General features: G+C 51.9%; 1 protein-coding gene across 1 annotated transcript in view; it reads right to left on the bottom strand.

The window, feature by feature from the left end:
* Positions 1 to 4,592: 4,592 nt before the first annotated feature.
* Positions 4,593 to 14,016, bottom strand: part of PRRX2 (paired related homeobox 2) — a 66,559-nt gene continuing 57,135 nt past the window's right edge. The window contains exons 2-4 of the mRNA XM_065418914.1: positions 9,526 to 9,710; positions 8,974 to 9,152; positions 4,593 to 4,728 (exon numbers count right to left, since the gene is read on the bottom strand). Of these exons, the coding sequence (XP_065274986.1) occupies positions 4,593 to 4,728; positions 8,974 to 9,152; positions 9,526 to 9,710 (500 nt within the window). The remainder of the gene's footprint in view (positions 4,729 to 8,973; positions 9,153 to 9,525; positions 9,711 to 14,016) is intronic.

Consider the following 14,016-nt stretch of genomic DNA (forward strand, 5'->3'; position numbering starts at 1 on the left):
CATCTCATCACTCTTCGTGGCCTGAGAAGTCCAAAGTGCCCTGCCCCGCCATCTTCCAGCACAGTGCAGCCTCCAATCCTGCTGTGGGCCGGGCATTGTCCCAGAATCGGCTGTGACAGAGGAGGGAAAGGCTGAATCCTCATTCATGCATCTAGACGCTGAACTACTCAGTAAAATATTTATTTCTCAGTTATTTCACGAGTTGTTTTTACAAAAATTACTCCCCTCCCCAAAAAGAACCCCCCTAAAAACCAAACCCTAAACCCAAACCCTACACAGACATGCAAAAAAAAAAAAAACCCACCCAAACAACCCCCCCCTCCACCATAGATCCTGTTACAAGTAATTGAAATGTACAAATAAAAAGGAAGCGAGCAAGCTTAGATTACAACAATCCCTAGTTCCTGATATCACTCCACTGGGGCAATTTGTGTCTTGTCTCGGTAATGCTTTAACATCAGCTGACAATTTTGGAGGAGGCTGCCAAGATAGCTGTAAAATTAAGAGCAAATGTTTTCTAATTGAGGTTGCGCAAAGAAATATTTATCCTCTCCCCCCCCCCTTTTTTTTTACGTTTAGAGAAACCGCATCTGCAAACTATTAAACTGGTTTATTTTCATTAATGCTCTCAAAAAGGGAGTGACATTTATATCTCTGCGGTTTCGTCTTATACAACAGGAAAGAGCCCCACGTTTTCCATGGGAATAAAAGCTCCAAGATTTTCCCTCTTCCCACCCCCAAGCAAAGTTTCTCATGATGGGAGTTCTATCTTCAGTCAAGCCATGGCTGCACGGCTTGGCTTTGACAGGCTACCTCCATCGTGCGCTGCTTCTGTCATCGGTGCTTGGAGATCTTTATTTTGCACCAAACAAACACTGGGGTTGGAAATGTGGAATTCGCTGTTCCGTGGCTTTTCTCACTGGGGGAAATAGGACGTTTCAGTCCTGCGTGGTTATCCTGGGCTGTTTGGTGCCGTGCTAGTGACACCCGGTGTTAAACTGAAACCGGTGCAGTCAGAGCTTTACTCAAGCCCGTGATCTCTTTTCCCTGCCTCATGCGCTTCTGCCTGCGCCCCAGCTCCTTCCCGGGGAAAGGTTTTCTACACTTGCACTCTTGGTTCATGCTAATGGGCCTCAGCCCTGCTCTGGTGACACTCGCCACCAGTTTTGCAGGAAGTGTCACAACTGTTCTCTATGTGCTTGAAAGGACCTCTCGCCGAGTGTTTGAAACTGTGCTCTGGTTAGATGGTCTTCAAGATGTGGCATTAAACAGGATGCTGGCAGGTGCTTGCTGGTCAAGAGGCTCCCCATAAGATGCGGCCCCCTACAGTCACAGCAATGCGTGTGTGGGGGGGGGGTAATTGGGGGGGTACCTGATCTGACAAGTATATTTGGTCTCATGGAGACAGATTTTTCCTAAGAGATCAGGACCAGATTGTCTATGCCCATCACCCACAGCAGGGGCCATACTTTCAAAGCATTCAGGGCCCAAAATGCTGGCCGGTTTGGAAAATCTGGAATTACTTTTTAAAAGAGGGTGGTTCAGGGGTTGGGGTCCTACCCTGAAGACTTAGGGGACCAAGATTCACTTCACTGCTGGGCCACAGATTTCCTGTGTGACCAGCTTGTCTAGGCACAAAAAAGCTACTGCTTTAACTATACTGGTACACCCGATGCCACTCCCCCTCCCATATCTCTGCACCTCTGCTCCCATCATTTCAATGGAGATGCTAGCACAGGGGTGTCGGGAGGGTAAATGCATTAGAGATTGTGAAGTGCTCAGGTACCACAGCACGTGAATTGGTGGAATTTAAGTACAGAATCACCAGCGTGAGGGTGGGGGCTGGAGCGGCCTAGGCAAAGCATCAGAGCTGTGATTCACATGCATAGCGAGCAGGGCTGTGAACATCTTGGGCACGGTCACTGTTCCACGGGGGTGGATGCTATTGTCTGCTCACTCTGACAATGATCTCGGCCTTGGTTGTGCTGGTTTCTTTAAGAAGTTTGCGTCCCCATGTCCGGTTAAGGTAAACACACACAAGGTGTCGCCACCTTGATTTTGGAAACATCTTCCATCTGTTGGGAAGCAGCTGGGAAGGTAAGTCTGGCAGGATCCTCCCCACTGGACCGCCCAGGCCAGGTCTGGCCCTGCTGGTGCCGCCCAGAAGGCCTGGGTCTTCCCAGACCTTGATAACAGCAGCTAAGGGTCACTCAGTGGCTGGAGCATCACTTCGCTCTACTGGGTGGAAAGTTAGAACAGCTCAGTAGGAGCTGCTCCTATCATGGCTACAGCAGATACAAACCCTGCCGCTGCCCAGCTTGTGGGGACTCTTCCTTAGCTCAGGCACTAGAGACTTGTGTCTTTTGAAGCGCATGGTCCCGTGCATGATTCCTCCTGCCAGCTAATGTATCAGGCTGCAGCCAAAGCCCCATGAAAGAAAAGGCTGCTCCCAAGGGAAGCAGTAAGTGGGGGAGAAATTAGGTTATCGTTATGGACGAGCTATGCCATCCCATCAGAAACTCCACATGTGCCTTTGTCCTGGAGCCCGTTCAGCATCTGTGACTACTGCGAGGGAAGGTGGTTGTGCCTTTTAATGCCAAATTGTGGGATATGAGCTCTTTCCACCTCCGTAGTACTGGCTACAGCAAAACTACTGGGCTTCCCATAGAGTAGGGTGACCAGACAGCAAGTGTAAAAAAATCAGGACGGAGGGTGGGGTGTAATAGGTGCCTATATAAGAAAAAGCCCCCAAAATCGGGACTGTTCCTATAAAATCGGGACATCTGGTCACCCTACCATAGAGCGTTTTCTGTAGGAGAGCGTCTCAGTAGTAGCCGCCTTTGTTCTTAAACATACCAGTACAGTCATTCATTCCTTACTAAATTCCCAGCAAGACACAGGCCTTAAAGAGCGGGGCACTGAATGGGCTGGGGGATTGGTACTGGGCAATGATGCCTTTTACTTCTAAGACACTAGTTCAAATCCAGGGCAAGTCAGTTGGGACCCAAAGCTGTTTTCAGCGGATGCCTGCTTGGTGGCCTATGTGAAATGAATAAGCGGTTTCCAGTGGGTATTTTGTCCACATCATAAAACCAGCACCACGCAGTAGAGAGGTCGGGGCTTGAATGGAGCCTGGAAACTGAGCTCCCTTCTCCTCCCTGGCCTGGAGCCCCATGAGAGCAGGGTTGAGGCTGAGTGGTGTAGCAGTACCAAGGGAAACCTGCACTGCCCATGTTATACCTGTGCGTACATAAGGGAAGCTGTCTCCAGAGCTGTCTGTCCAGCCCCCTACTCTAGCCCCATTAATTAAAGCCCCATCCTAAAAAGCTCAGAGCAGGCCCTGGCTGAGCAAGACCTCTGAGGCCTCCAGCTGAGGTTCTGCTGGTTCACATCTTACATTGTATCTGAAAGCCCTGCTTTTGATTTTCAGCTGTTCGGCAGGGAAGAGATTGCTAAGAGGTGGGGTGATGGGGAAAGCAGCCACTTGCTGCGGAAGGCGTTTAATTTACGAGCCCAGGCCATCAACCACATCCAGGTCCACAAGAGAGGCAGTGTTTCCGAAGGAGGCAGCCTGCCTGGCCATTTGCATAGAGCTTGGACAACGATGCACTCAGCTAAAGTCCACAGACTTTTTTTCCCCCCAGGACAGTTCAATGACCCGAGCCCCTTCAGACTGGCTTGTGAATTCATTGACTTAACCACAAAGTGCAGAGCAAACATCAACTTTTGGAAAGCTGCAAAGTCCCATCAGCTAGCTGGAGTGAGTTCTCCTGAGCACTCAAACCATCATCTTCGCCTTTGACTAATGGTTTAAAAAAAAAGAGTCGGTAGCATATATCTTACATTGGCATGGGCAGCTGGCTACTCCTAAATGTACAAAGCACAATGCAGGGTTAGGGTAATGAATATATACAGCAGGGGTGGGCAGTCCCGCTTGCAAAAGTCTTTCTCTCTCAAGCATTGCAGTCTGGTGACACAAAAATATATGAGCAAATTTGTCAGCCTTGGAAATGCTGTCGTATAAGGTGAATCGGCTACAAACGCAACGGCTGAACAGTCAAGTTTGAGTGACAACCAAAGGAAAAGGGACTATATAATTGACTTAATACAATGTAGTGATCCTCCCAACAAAGGCCAGCGACCCCAGCGTAGGAGGATACTCAGTCGCTCTTTGGTTGTCCAGCTGAGATATCCAAATTGGTCAAATCCTGTAGTCCAAGATTCTTCCCTGTTCGGAAGCATATTCATGTTAACTTGGCAAGTCTGTTCATCCTTGAAATGTGTGTGTGTGTGTGTGTGTATGTATATTTTATTATAGAGTGTGTGGGGAAAGCAACTTTCTTACCAAGTTCACGCCGTCTGTGGCTACAATTACACACCACTTTCCAAAGGGGATTGTGACTTGCTGTGCTTTCAAAAGGGACCAGGAGAAGAAGGGGGTGCTGGTGATGCACTCGGCATTGGCTGAGAGTCACAAGGGTTTGGGTTTAGACTGGGACAGGCGCGGCAAGCTGGCCTCTCATGATCGGGAAGATGCTCTCCCGCCTAGGGCAGGCACATTGGTAGTTTGTCCCGGTTCTGGGGATGTGCAGTCAGTTCACAGTGGGCACATGGCTCTGATGCAGGCTGAACTCTTTGGCTTTGAGGCGTAAGCTGGCGATACTGTTTGCCATGTTCACCCCCTGGGCGGGCGTCGCGGTGCCGCTTGAGCTGTAGGATGGCACGGTGCTGCAGCGGTGGGAGGAGGGGAGAGGGGCGAGGGAAAGGAAAATAGTTATGAGACTCAGGCACAGCCCAGGGAAAGCCTTAGCCGCCGACGCTGCAATGGTTAAGTGGACTAGCACCTCTCTATTTGATTCATTTGATTTTAAGTTGTCAGGCAGTTGGCTCCTTTCACCAGCTTCTCGGAAACAATCGGCTGATGCCAATAGTAAACTTCCCCCACAAACCATAGCAGGGTCTGGATGGCTTTATGCTGCTCAGTGAAGGCAGACAGTTTGTGCAAATCAATTTTAAATGAGATTTAAGTCCCTGCCTCTAGCTTTTAAACTGAATACATTTGAGATGGGCCCAGGGCAAAAGCCTGGATCTAGACCTGGGGTGGGCAAACTTTTTGGCCCAAGGGCCACATCGGGGTATGGAAATTGTATGGCAGGCCATGAATGCTCACGAAATTGGGGGTTGGGGTGCGGGAGGGGGTGAAGGCTCTGGCTGGGGGTGCAGGCTCTGGGGTGGGGCCGGAAATGAGGAGTTCAGGGTGCAGGAGGGTGCTTTGGACTCGGACCGAGGGGTTCAGAGGGTGGGACGGGGATCAGGACTGGGGCAGGGGGGTTGGGTGCGGGAGGGGGACAGGGGTGCAGGCTCTGGGGACACTTACCTCAAGCAGCTCCCGGAAGCAGCGGCATGTCCCCCGTCCGGCTCCTACGTGGAGGTGCAAGCAGGTGGCTCTGTGCTGCCCCATCTGCAGGCGCCGCCCCTGCACTCCCATTGGCTGCGGTTGCCGGCCAACGGGAGCTGCGGGGGTGGTGCTTGGGGCACGGGCACCGTGCGGAGCCCCTCGCTGCCCCTTCACATAGGACCCGGAGCGGGGACATGCTGCTGCTTCCGGAAGCTACGTGGAGCCAGGGCACGCACAGAGCGGGGCAAGTCCTGGACCCCGCTCCTCGGCTGGAGCGCCGGAGTGGGGCAAGCTCCAGACCCTGCTCCCCGGCAGAAGCTCGAGGGCCAGATTAAAACATCTGAAGGGCCCGATGTGGCCCTCCTGGCCATAGTTTGCCCACCCCTGGGCTAGACCCCTTCCCTACCCACTCTGAACATTATAGGGGAAGTTCGCTCCAGACTGTGCGCTTGAGCTCTAGGGTTGGCAATGGATTGAGTCAAAAGCCCAGAGAGGAATATGTCCTGAAGTCCAGATCTGGATCTGAGCTTTGCAGCGCAGGGAAAACCCACTATCTGAGCACTCAATGACACGAGGAGAATGATGAGGGCTGAAGCATGAAACAGGCGTTAGATACAGAAGCAAATCAGACGGGGATTATGCTGGAGCAAACGTCTGTCTCCATACCAATATTCTGCCCTTGTGGCTCTTAGATACTGAAACGCTAGGTCCTTTTTGCAAAGCTCTTCCTTCAAGGCTTTCAAAGCACTTAGGGAAAGGTATTAATTACTGCAAGTATCCCAAGCTGACTTCATGCAGATCACCCGCGGGTCTAGGAGAGAACCCAAGACTGGGATGGCTGATGTTCCCCCCGCCCATTACAATTTCTCGGTTCCACGGTCTGTACAGAAGAGTCAAGTTTTCAGAGCTGGACACTCCCAGTACAGTTTTTATGACTCTCTCTGGTTACAGGGTTCAACAAATGGGTGTGAATTGGCAATCCCTTTCTTCCCCGGAATGGCTTTGCCAAAGGAAATTCTATTTAAAAGTGAAAAGAAGCTTTTTCCTAGTTGAACCAAAGCCTGTGCAGTGTATTAGGGGTAGAAGAGCCCCTTGACCTGAAACCAAGGTGGTGGGAGAGTCTATCTTGCACCAACTCCTTGCTGGTAATTATTTATTCATTAGAATTTCTTCCCTCTTCCCCTCCCTCTCTGGCTCTTTATTTTGACGTCTCTCCCAAGCAGAACGTGAGTTTGCATTTCCAAGTGGGTTCTGGATTAGATAAAACAGGCCAAATTCATCCCTGGTGCAATTGCTGGAGTTACCCCAGAAAGGAATTTGACCCTGTTGAGTTTGCCTGTCCCTAGTTTAGAGGATTCCTAAACCACTGAAAAAACCCTCTCTTGCAAAGCTTTCTGGGCTGTGCTTTTACCCCCCGGGGGGGGGGGTCATTAGTGCTCAGGCTGCTAAAAAGCTCTGTTGGTTCTCGTGACCCATGGGGAGCACCATGTGCCTCCGACACTTAGAATATTAACTATCCTCACTCAAGTTTCACGCTTATAAATATTTAAACTCAACATTAGAAGACAAGGTGGGTGAGGTAATCTCTGTTATTGGACCAACTTCTGTGGATGAGAGAGATGAGCTTGGAGCCACACACAGCTCTTCTTCAGGTCTGGGAAAGGCACTCCGAGTGCCACAGCTAAATCCAAGGTGGAACACATAGTTTAGCATAAGTAGTTAGCACGTGTTCCAAGGGACCATTCAAGGGGAAGTCACCCCTGTAGTCACAGGACAAAAAGGGGGTTAGTGGGTTACAGATTGTTGTAATAAACCATAAATCCAGTGTCTTTATTAAGACCATGATTTTTAGCGTCATGCAAAATTATGAATTTCAGCTCCCAGCATAGGCGCTGACTCCGTGGGTGCTCCAGGGCTGGAGCACCCACGGGGGAAAATTAGTGGGTGCTCTGCACCCACCGGCAGTCAAGCTCCCCTCACTCCCCGTCCCACCTCCTCATCCTCCTCCCCTGAGCGCGCTGCGTCCCCGCTCCCCCGCCTACCTCCCAGTGCTTCCTGCCTGGCCGCTGCCAAACAGCTGTTTGGCAGCGTTAGCATGCTCCGGGATGGGGGGGAGGAGCGGGAACGTGGCACGCTCAGGGGAAGAGGTGGGGCCGGGGCAGGGATTTGGAGAAGGAGTTGGAATATTGGCAGGGAGGGGGTGGAGTTGAGGTAGGGACTTTGGGGAAGGGGTTGGAATGGGGGTGGGGAAGAGGCAGGGCCTCATGGAAGGGATGGAGTGGGAGCGGGGCTGGGGACAGAAGGGGGCGTCGAGCACCCACGGGAAAGAAGGGAAGTCGGTGCCGATGGCTCCCAGACTTGTCTTTTGAAAGTGTTGTGCAGTTTCCTTTGTGGATGAGTCTGACCCATGGGTCGTACACACGCCTATCACAACATGTGGTGTCGTGTACCTCATCCAGGACACTAAATGACCTAACAACAACTATGTGAGTGAAACCCATAGGCGCTGACTCCGTGGGTGCTCCAGGGCTGGAGCACCCACAGGGAAAAGATGGTGGGTGCTGAACACCCACCGGCAGCTCCCCTACTACTCCCCCCCCAGCGCCTCCTGCCCACTGATGAGCCCCACCGATAGGCACCTCCCCCTCCCGCCCCATGCCGCCTGCCCGCCGCGATCAGCTGTTTCGCGGCATGCAGGAGGCTCTGGGGGGGAGGGGAAGGAGCGAGGATGTGGCGTGCTCGGGGGAGGCGTGGAAGGGGGCAGGAAGAGGCGGGGTGGGGTTGGGGACTTGGGGGGAAGGGGAGTGGCAGCAGGGCAGGGGGTAGAGCTGGGAGTCAAGCACTCCCTGGCACACTGAAAAGTTGGCGCCTGTGGTGAAACCAGACAACCGCTAACCCCCCGTTTTCGTCCTATGACTACAGTGGTGTTGACAGGCCACTTCACCTTGAATGGGTGCTTAGTTTAGCATAAGGAGTTAGCACATATTCCATTATTCAACCTTGGATTGAGCTGTGGCACTCGGAGTGCCTGTCCCAGACCTGAGGAAGAGCTCTGTGTAAGCTTGAAAGCTTGTCTCTCTCACCAACAGAAGCTGGTCCAGTAACAGATATTACCTCCCCCACCTTGTCTCCTAATAACCTGGGACAGACACAGCTCCCACAACGCTGCATTCAGCTCAGCACAGCCATTGCCTCCATCCCATATGCTGGCTGTGTTTGTTCTAGCGGCAGGCCGACATCTTGGCCCAACGGGCCTGCAGTTTGTTCAATTCTAACTTCTCCTTCCTACTCGGGGCCTTAGGGCCCATCCCAACTCCCGCTAAAGCCAATGGAAAGACTCCCTGTGGCCTTTGTGCCTTCTCCATTTCCCCTGCTTGTTTAATTCTCTCCCTTGGAGGGGGAGCAGTTTTCTAATCAGCCTCGCAACCACCCGGCCTTCGCAGTCTTTTCCGCCCACTAGGGACAGGCCTGGTAGGGTGACCTTGGCTGGCTCTCCAGCACCTCCCGAAAGGCAGCCGCGGTAACTCAGTTTGGGAATAGATGGTAAAGATACTGGTGAGGCTGCCTGGACTTACCTGTATGGGGATGTGGTGGTCCAGGAGAGATACTCTGGGCTCAAGGCAGTCGGCCTGGGGGCCATGGGCTGTTCAATGGCTGCGTCTTGGCTATAGGATTTGAGGAGCGATGCGGACCTGTTGGCCAGCATCGCCCGCTCGTTGCGACGGAACTTGGCCCTTCGGTTCTGGAACCACACCTAGCGGGAGGAGACGCAGCACCGGTCACCTGAGCTGCACTTAACCCGGGGCCCAGACAAGGCAGGCGGGAGGGAGCGGGGGAGCTGCCCCACGCTCCCCTAATGCATAGTGCAGCGGGCTGATTGCACTGAGCAGGGGGCCGAGTTCATGCTGGCAGATCTCAGGCTGGCAGCCTGGCGGTGACACCTCTGCTCTGCCTGCCATGGCACCGTGGGGCAGGATGAGCTGTGATGCTCCTGGAGGGTGCACTGCCCTGGTCCTTCTGAACTCTATGAAGGCCTGAGTTCTAGCTGGCCAAGGGAGGGGGGAAGCCAGCATCCTTGCCTAGAGCCAGGAGGCAGAGGCCTAGTTCCTCCCCACCCCTTTGCTCACCTGGACTCTGGCCTCACTGAGGTTGACCCGCCGCGCTAGCTCCTCTCGCACAAAAGCATCGGGGTAATGCGTCCTCTCGAAGACTCGCTCCAGCGCCTGGAGTTGGCTGCTGTTGAATGTGGTGCGGTTCCTCCTCTGCTTCTTCTTCCGCTTGGCAGCCCCACGGTTCGGACTCAGACTCTCACCTAAGGGAAGCACAAAGGAGACAGTCCCAGGGGGCTGGGTACAAGTGACACGTCCATGGGGCCAGCCCACCTCTCCCCTGCTGGTTAGACAGACACACCCAGGCACTGGTGAGGGGGATGTGGCAGGCAGGGCGCAGCAGGGCTCTGCCCTGTGTCTCTATTCAAAGGGTGAACAAGGCCGGTGATTTCATTGCTGGGCCTGGGAGATGACCTTGCTAAGTGCAGATGTCTGTAATCCAGCAGAGGAACTCAGCCTGCCCTTCACTGCAAGCCCTAGAGCCAAGCATGGCAGAATTCAACTCCTTTATAATGTTGATGGATAACAGCAATGTTTATTTGAAAGCATTTTTTCCTATTGTTGCCAGTTTATATGTTCACAGTGATGCAAAATTCTGGGGGAGAGGTCAGACGACGGGGAGAGTCAGGCAATAATTGTTTGACAGCAGACGTTGCAAGTCAAAAAGCTAAAGCTTTATAACCATTAAAATACAAATTGTCAACATCCCGTGTCAAAATATACAACGTAAATACCCTGAAATCAAACTGGAATAAGCAGCATTTTTCTTCCTTTGTCTGTCTGTACATTTCGATGATCATTGGTGGAAATATTTTTTCTTCAGTTTGCGTGTGTACGGTGAAATCGCTGTTTACCAACATTTACCGATAAAAATCTAACCTTCCATGCCTACCTCCAGGGGACGTAGCGTGGTCCACTGAACTGTCCATGGGAAGGGGAAGCAGTTCTTCAGTTCCAGTCCTAGCTCTGCCACTGACTGTGTCTCATGGCACATGTCTCATCCCTTCTCTGTGCCTTAGTTTCTCTCAGGGATAATACTTACCTCCGGGGGGATGAATGGGGAAAGGGTTTAACTAGTGAATATATGCCAAGTGCTATGTAAGTACGAAGCTTAAAATTCCCAAAAGTGGCCACTGATTTCAGATGCATCAGATGCTTGAGGCCTGATTTTCAGAGGCGACGAGTGCTAGCAAGTCCTGTTGAAGTCAATGGGAGCTCAGCACCGTAGCAAATCAGGCCCCAGGATGTCTCAAGTTGGGCACCCAAAAATGGAAGCACCCAAAATCCGTGGCCACTTTTGCAAATGGGGGTCTTAGTCTCTAACGCCAGCCGTCAGCGGTGCAGGAACTAGTGGTGCTGCGGAGGCAGCCGCACTCCCTGGCTTGAAGCACTAATAGCAATGACATATTAGACCGTTTTGTCCAATGGCTTTCAGCGCACTCGCTATAAAAATGGTTCCAGCTCCCCTGCCAGCAGTTCCTGAAGTAGCAGCAGCTACATCTGTCTGCGACATGGGGAGGAACAGGAGGGTAATTAGAAGGACGTGATTTTTAAGGTGAGCTATCTCATGGCCAGCCAGTGCTAGAAACAAATGTTACCAAGCCTCTGAGATTTCTGCTCACACCCAGCATTTGTTTCCATTTTTGTGACTCGTGAAATTTTGAACCTTAAGCCTGCCACTGGTCCGTCTGTTTGCCTTTTTGGCCCAGATCCAGGCCTGAGTATGGCGCATCTTGGGCCTTCATCCGGGGTAACTTTCATTCTTGCTTTGTCGCCAGCATCACATGAGATAGGGCAGGCTGATGGAGACGGGTTCTGGAGGACACAGTCAGAGGCCCAGTGGGGAAAGTATGTTGTTGTTTTTAATTCTTTAGTGGAGTATTGTTCAGTTATTCTTTCCATTAGCAAAGCATCTGGATTCAATTTGTACCTAATGGCGGGAAAATTTTTGAATGGTTTGAAATGTTCATCGTTTTATGACATCCCATGGATTTACAGCCGCGGCGTTGGATTTCTCTGCTTTATGTCAAAGTTAGAGCCTATGAGGTGAGAAATTGTTGCCTCTCGCTAAAAGGCTTCTAATGCAGCTTTGCAAAATTGTCATGAGATGATATCAGCCCAGGCACCAAATCTCCTGAAAGGGCTATAAACCCTCATGCCACCTTCTAACTACTGAGGGCTAGATGGAAACTGCTGTGCCTTGCTCCATTGCTACCGCAGGGTTTCGTGCACCTTTCTCTGAAACATCTGGTGCTGGCCATTGTCAGTAACAAGATACTGGAGTAGATGCACCATGAATCTGATCCAATGTGGCAACGTGATCCAGTGTGATCTGATTCCTACTTGTACCATGCTGATGAAAAACTAAAGATAATTTAGACGCCCATCAACCCCCTCCCCCCCAAAAAAACCCTAATCTCAGGTGAGTGGGGCAGTAGACATGTGCATGGCTGTTGTTCTAACCCTTTGTGGTTCTCCAGCATCTCAAAGCACATTACAAAGGTAGGCATTACCCCTGTGTTACAGAGGGGCGAAGTGAAGCACACAAAGGTGAAGTGAGTTGACCAAGGTCACACAGTGACTAGAACCTGAGGGTCTGTCTACACTGGAGAAAAAGACATGCGGCAGTGAGTCTGAGCCTGGCTCAACGTTTGGGGCTCTGAGACCCTCCCTGCCTTGCCAGGTTTCAGAGTCCAGTCTCCAGTCCAAGCCCAAACGTCTACGCTGCTATTTTTAGCCCCACAAGCCCAAGCCAGTTGCCCCGGGCTCTGAGACTCGCGGCCGTGGCTTGGTTTGGGGTTGTTGTTTTTCTGTGTAGACGTGTCCTAAGACTCCTGAGCCCTTGTCCTAATTACTGGTCTGTGCTGTCTGCTTTATCGGTTAAGGAAACCGAGAGTAGGCATCTGTGCTGCTAAAAGAAAGGTGGACCCTTTCTTTTCTATACTTTGTATGTGAGAGTCTCTCTCCGTAGCCTGGAGCACTGGGGATCGTTCAATATGGTTGGATAGAGACTTTGGGGACATTCCCATTTTAATAATGAATAAACTGAGCCTAGTCTACTTCAGCCATGCTCTGCCTGTGGCTATCAAGCAGGGGAGGACGTAGCCTCCCAATTCAATGAGTGCCTGCTCCTCAGCCTGCCGAGGGGGCACCGACCACCCGCAGCAGCTCCTCCGTCCCAGCATCGCAACCCTAATCCTGGCCGGGCGTGGAGGGGAGGCCCCAGGGGCGGGCATGGAGAATGAGCTCATCCAACACTCATTCAGCGGTTGTGACTCCTGTCCCACGGGGCTGGGCCCAGCTGCCCACTCCGGGCATTGTGACTTGGTGCACAGGGTCACAGCGCCGCCACTCAGGTTTGGCCGGGCTGCCTCTGGAGGGACGGCCAGGCCCAAACCTGAGACAGGAATCCCTGTGCAAGTGCACCATTGCACACTGGTTAATCTGGGCCCGATTTCGATGGGTGCAGTTGCAGCCATGGACCTCCACTGAAGCCACCACTGCTATCAGGTCCAGGGTTCCCAATTTTGGTTGGCCGTATTCCTGGAGGTTTCATCACATGACATAATCTTTAATTAAAGATGAATCTTTAATCCCTGGAGACTATCCTGGAGGGTTGGCAACCCTAATATAGGTCATAATTCCAGAGGCAGCTCTCCCTGGCTTGAGTCAGAAATCCTGACAACCATGCAGCGGTTACCCCGGGGAAGTGGCAATTGAAATCTCTGAGAATGAGGGGTTAGGTTTGTGGCTGGTGCTGACAATGGCCTAGTGTAAGATGAGTGTTTGGTGCTTTCTTTACAATGCACATTGAGGCCTGAGACCCCTGGACGCCGTCCATCATTAGAAACCATTACACATTACGGGCAGTGAGAATGCTCTGCCCCTTGTAGGAATGGCCTCTAACAATCCACAGATCAGGCTCAAAACCCAGCACGCGCCCTACTCCCCGACCTGTTATTAGTGCAGCTCCTCAACAAGCGTGACTTAATAGATCTGGCGTTGTGTCAGGGTACACTCATCCCTCTGCCTCAGCCAAACAAGTAGGTGTCCAGGAGATAGAGGAAGGGAGCTGTCCATTGAGACCACCCTCCCCATGACTGGATGGTGAGATGGGAACTCCCTTGATGAGCTGTAGAAAGAGAGGTGACCTCAGCTACCATGGGCCCTAGGTGTAGTTGTCTGAATAGAGCCGGGGAGCTCCTTATGTGCTGCCACTTTCTGATCATTTAGTTACACATCTTTGCATTCCAGGTAAGTTTCATCCTTTCTTTGCCCCTGTAAACCCCTCTGAGGACAGAGGGACCCTGGGGCTGGTAGAAGCTGAGCACGGCTGCATTTGGGAAGCTCCAGGATTGGGGCAGGGGAGAATGTTATGAAAGGTGACACGTGTTTGGTTCAATCTGAAATAAACGCAAGTTGAGTCCAAAAGCCGAGAGAGAAAGACGCTCTTTGCCCCGCCCAGGAGACCACAGTCTAGGCTTCACTGAGCTTTGCATCACAAATAAA

Source organism: Emys orbicularis, chromosome 18 (genome assembly GCF_028017835.1).
Source record: "Emys orbicularis isolate rEmyOrb1 chromosome 18, rEmyOrb1.hap1, whole genome shotgun sequence".
Taxonomy (NCBI): Eukaryota; Metazoa; Chordata; order Testudines; family Emydidae; genus Emys; species Emys orbicularis.